We start from the raw sequence: 5766 nt of genomic DNA, 5'->3' as shown, positions 1-5766 counted from the left end.
GTGCCTGAGGACGACGGGGGAAACACGTCGAAACGTTGCATAAAACTTTAACCAGTGATTGTTGTTCCATAAAGCTGTGTCTATATATATATCTATGGTTCGTTCGATTGAGGCTTACCTGATTTATTGCTCGTTCTATTGATACTTACCTAATTTGTGCTAGTTCTTTTGAGTCTTACCTATGGTTCGTTCTATCGAGTCTTACCTAGTATTTTATTCTACTCATCACTTACTCATGCCAAACTGTTGATATAGCCCTTACCTTCACCTGTTTATCTTCGTTAGATATTCCATTTCCTATATTAGCCTCGATCGACCAGGGTCGCTGTGGGGCCATGCCGATTGTTGAAACCTCGATGAGCAAAACCTCCAACAAATATATTTTATTTCATCCATACAAATAAATTTACTGAACCCTATCTGCTGTTTTACAACCTTGATACAGTTGAGAGAACTTCAATTATTGTAAGTAGTTAGTAAATTTTTCTCTAATTGTATCGTATTGTATTTATTTTGAATGGTAATGGATTTATATAAGCTTTTAAAGCTTGTTTCCAAAACCATATGTTTATATATATGTATGTAATATTTGTAATTCTTGAATAAATATTGTTTAAAAAAAAAAATTCAAAATGGCCGCTAGTCCGCAACCAAATAGTCCAGAAAAACGTTTAATGTGTCATTTCCAACTAAATTGGAGATGCCAATTCATTCGGTAGTACTTTTGAGATGGTGGGAACACAAGGTTTTGCAATTAGGCCAAGGTCAATTTCAAATTAGGCCAAAAAAGCGATTTTATTAAAAATAATGTGCCTGCTTATGGGTCCGGTGATCTGTTCGTTTCATTTGGAAACTTCCAAATACAGTCGAGTTAATCTGCCAGAAATATTTGTGTAATATTTGATAAGAGACTAAACATTGAGTTCCAAATCAACAATACATGCTAAAACTGACATTATCAACTCCATAATATCAGAATCATCTCAAAATATATGTACAACGATGCTCTCAGTAACCTCCCGACTGGATAACATGAACTATCTTCTAGCAGCACTTCCACATCGTCTGACAAATAAACTACAACTAGTACAAAATTCTGCAGCTCGACGTTACGATCACGTCACACCATTATTATTTTCTCTACACTTGCTACCAGTGTATCGTATACCATATAAGATCATCCTGATTACTTTTAAATGCATATAATGTCTTTTAAGATCGTCTAACTCCTTTTTTGTCGCATCTAGAACTGCCAACCTTCAATCATTGAGTTATTGCTCTTGACTTAGTCAAATGCGTCAAAATTTGTTTAATAATTTGATGTACATGTATTTGGATTATTGGTATTGATTTTAAGAAATATTGTGGAAAAACTTAGTATAAATAACTAACAGTATATATATATCAATGAATTCAAATCTTATATATTAATGAACTACAAATGCAATACATTTTGAAAATCATTTCAGACAGCTGTCAGTCGACGTATGTTACCTTGCCTACCTTGCCTGGCAAGCTATCTCATATTCTATATTATATACATGTAATTATACTATACTGTCCCTATAAATAAATAACCTGTTTGTGGAAGATTAATTTTTATTATCAGATTCAAAAAGTGTGGTAATATAACATTCGTTAGACATGGCGTCGAAAACGTTTAGGATTATATCTTGTGTTATATTTATAGTTGTTTTATTTTATATAAGTGTTCTATACTATGTAAATCAGACACCTTTTCCATGGAAAGGCAATATTCTATCGTTTCAGAAGTCCAACAAAAGAATAGATTCGGGCTGCCGACGTATACACAGGTCTCACAATTTGCCGAAGACAGCTTTAGCCAGTTTTCCTGGGTCGGGCAATACATGGTTACGTCACATGATACAGCAAGTTACTGGTAAGCTTATACATCCCTTCTTTTTACAAAATATTAAAAGAATTAAATTTCCAAACGCCATGAAGTGTACTTATTCAAAATTTCAACTGTTGAAGACCCTTTAACTTGTACAGTACTTGAATAACATGGTGTCTTCATTTTCCCTAGATCGAATTTCTAAAACCTGTTCCTTTTGTTGAATTATGAAGTTGAAACAACCGAAATTCTAAGACAAAGTGGCTCAAAATATGAGGTATTTGTATGCAAAGTTCAATTTTGAACAAATGTATACTTTGCGAGTTATGCCCCTGACCAAAAATGTCAATAATGAGTAATAGGTATCAATTCAAAATGTTACGTTATGTTCCAAATGTCAAGCTCCTACATAATACAGGTCAAAAGATATAGGTCAACAAAAGTCAACAAAGGTCAAAATCGAAAAATGAAAATATCCAAATGTAAAAAACCCGTTCCTTTTTTGGAACTATAAAGCTGAAACAACTGAACTGTTAACACAAACTGGCCAAAAGGATGAGGTAATTGTGTGCAAAGGCCCTTTTTGAACAAACGCACCCTATGCGAGTTATGCCCCTGCCTCTAAATGTAAACAATTAGTAATTCAACCCGGATGTGCCACGCCCACATAAGTTTTTTTGTCATAGGTGAATTCATATTCAAAGTGTTTAGTTGTATTCCAAATATCAAGGTTCTCCATCAAATAGATCATAAGATATACATACACCAAGCTCTAAAAGACGCAAATATTGTAAAAAAAAAAATTTGAACGATTGTTATATATCTAAGTAAAGTGCATGAGAAGCACATTAGGAAACCGAAAAAATTAACCCTCTAGGTTAATTAGGTCACGAGCTACTGCAGTCCAAAGTTGCGAATTTGGCTTTTTACGGATAGCTATAAAACCGGAAGTACATGTCGGAGGTCAAAGGTCAAAATATCAAATGATAGCCAAGGTCAATGACCTTTGACCCTATGAAGGTCAAGGTTATCAAAGGTCAAGGTCATATGGTGTGGTTGTTTCAAGTTGGAAAAAGATTTAACCGGAAGTTGCAAAAAAGCAAAAGCGAAATTCAATGCTCCCAATGTTTTTTGCGCAATCGATTGCAGAATACATTCACATCAAATTTGAGCATATCAATCTTTACCATGAGGCCCCATTTTGAGTTTTACAAAAGTGTGTTTTTTCAATATGGCGGCCAAAGTATCACTCCCGGTCTGGATTTTATTTTAAAATCGGCCATGAAATTTTATTTGCCAAAGATCAGCTAAATTTTGTTGACCTACATAAATTACACCGGAAGTTATTCAACCGGAAGTAGTGATGAAGTTCAGACGCTTTCCTGTTTAAAATCGGAAATGACGAACAAAATTTGACTGTATCATATTATTAACATTAGTGAAGTCTCTTTGCATTTAAAATTTCAGATCAATCGATGTAAAAGCAAAAAAGTTGCAAAAAAATCGAAAAATTTGATCGAAAAAAGTGAGCGAAGAATTTTCGAATTTCGTAATTTTTCAAGTGCTATCAGGTCAGAAATTACATGTAGAAAAATGAAAAACCCGAAGAGAATCGATGCAAAAATACGCCTTCTAGAGCCGATTTTCGACTTTTTGCACATGTTGAACTGTCGCACTTCCGGATTTGCAAAAATTTTCGAAAACATATTCATTAGCAACGTTGCCACTACAGATGGTCTACAGAAGTTGAAATGTTGCTGCAGCTAATGCAGTCTATGCTCAGGAAGGTGTGTAAAATACGAAAAAAAAAATGGAACAAACTGGGACTTTGATTTTTCTGAAGTTCAGACAACTTGATATGGCACAGTTCTCACATCTGAATTTATGAAATTAACACAGACTTGTCAGTTCTGTTCCAACTTTGGTTAGAATTTACTATCTTTCAGGAATAGCTACAGGCAGCATTTTTAACGATTCTTCCATTTACAATCATGGCTTCCCGGGAGAAGGCTATCGTGACGACACAGTAATCGTGATCAAAACTCATAAACTGGGGTTGAAAGAAAGAAAGAAATATCAGAAAGCTGTTGTTTTGATCAGAGATCCATTGGATGCTATAAGATCAAATTTTAACGTTAAAGGCAGGGGGCATTTAAGTCACGCTCCATATTCCGCCTATAGAAAAAGTAAGTAGCTGTGATAACATAATCTTAAAATAAAATGAATTAAGTTGTACGTCCTACTTTTCTGCACCATGTGGGCTAATGAAGACGCCATGTAGGTAGGGTACAGTGAGGGAAATTTGGACAGGACAGCGACATTAGCCTGTTATTCGATTTCCAACTGTCGGGGGATCTTTAGCGTGCACTGCCTGTAACACACGGGTTTCTTGGCCCATTCGAACGACTAGATGCTTTTTTCCATGTCAGCCCCTTCCCTGCATCACTGACTGGGGGAAACCGGATTGTAATCTTAATTGAAGACAATATAGTTTGGAACTGATTACATGAGATTTTTACAGGTCTTTCGAAATATGTGTTAGGATCCCAACAGCATGATTTCATTTCATTGAAATGATACTAGGTATTATGGGCATGTCACCAAATATCTGAGAAAAAACTTTTAAGTGTTAGATGATTTCTTATTGTTCCAATAATCATCAAAATTTGTCTTTTCCAGATTGGCCAACGTTTACTCGCCAAAGAGCCATAGCATGGTATATGTTTTACTTGGATTGGTTGGAATTCAAAGGGCCATTGCACGTGATTCAGTATGAAAAACTACGAAATGACACTGCTCATGAAATGCAGAAATTGCTAAGGTTCTTAGCCGTACCGTATACGCAATCGAATATGTCTTGCATGTTGAGAAACAGAGAGGGGGATTTTAAGAGAAAAGCTGTTAAAAAACTTAAACCATTTCAGAGATTTTCTTCTAATATGACAAAGTTGATCGAGTCGTGCAAATTGAACATCACAAAAATATTGACTAGAAATTGAAGCCTTGTTTTGTGGGGATTTATAGAGTTTTCTAGAAAGTGATAGGGAAGATTTGGTGATTTAATATTATGGAAAATAATTGGGTTTCGGGGAAGGGAGGGTTTTATTCTCCCATGTACTAGCCTAGGGTGGAACAGAAATTTTATTTAGAAATAGGGATTAATGGGTCTTTTCTTCTGTTCTGATTCTAATCTTAAATTAAGATCGAAAGGTAATTTAAGATCTTAAACACATTGTAATTGTAATTGCTAATCGTTGTAAGAGACCTACATTAGTCCGGAAGTAAACATCACGGAATCACGGGGGTAGCCTTCAACATGTAATCGTCAAATAGGGGAAATCACGGGTTGTAGCCTTTAATCTGTAATCTTTAACAATTTTTAATTAACATCAGTGTGGTGTTTATGTAAGTAATTAGAAACAGATGGTAGTATACAAAGGAGACATGTTGCATGTCCGCAGGGAAGGAGACACTGAGAGATTAGGAAACTATAGGGGTATAGAAAAGGAATCGGTCAGGCATGGCAATAAGGTTAAGGAACAGCAAGGGATCTTTTGACAAAAGAAATATTTCATAAGTTGGCCACCTGGGGGGAGAGATAAATAGGAGTGTAGTTACGGTTTGGGTATTCATTCATTCTTTAGCTCTTTTTTCGGGTCAACAACTTTATCATCATGTGTGCCCTCTTCTGTGTGTTATTTTTTTATTTTCAAATGTATTACTTGGAATTGGTGATGATACCATATCATCTTGTGTGAAATCTTTTTTTTTCAGCGCTTAAGAGATTTCCGGAAGGACAAACAAATTTTAAAACACATTTTTTCGATCTGCATGGGCATGTTTCTTGATTTATACGTCAAACTTCCTTGTTTGACATAATATTTGCTTTGTTTATGTTTTGTTTTTTTTAT

General features: G+C 35.0%; 1 protein-coding gene across 1 annotated transcript; it reads left to right on the top strand.

Annotated features, from left to right (window-relative positions):
* Window positions 1-1836: 1836 nt before the first annotated feature.
* Window positions 1837-4815, top strand: LOTGIDRAFT_56203 (hypothetical protein; the record flags this gene model as incomplete). The annotated part of the gene is made up of 4 exons (XM_009046360.1): window positions 1837-1900; window positions 3802-4041; window positions 4141-4200; window positions 4535-4815. Coding segments are annotated over 4 exons (645 nt in total), but the record flags the coding sequence as incomplete, so codon positions are not given.
* Between the last annotated feature and the right edge of the window lie 951 nt (window positions 4816-5766).

Source organism: Lottia gigantea (genome assembly GCF_000327385.1).
Source record: "Lottia gigantea unplaced genomic scaffold LOTGIsca_100, whole genome shotgun sequence".
Taxonomy (NCBI): Eukaryota; Metazoa; Mollusca; class Gastropoda; family Lottiidae; genus Lottia; species Lottia gigantea.
This window is presented reverse-complemented; position numbering and strand designations above follow the sequence as displayed.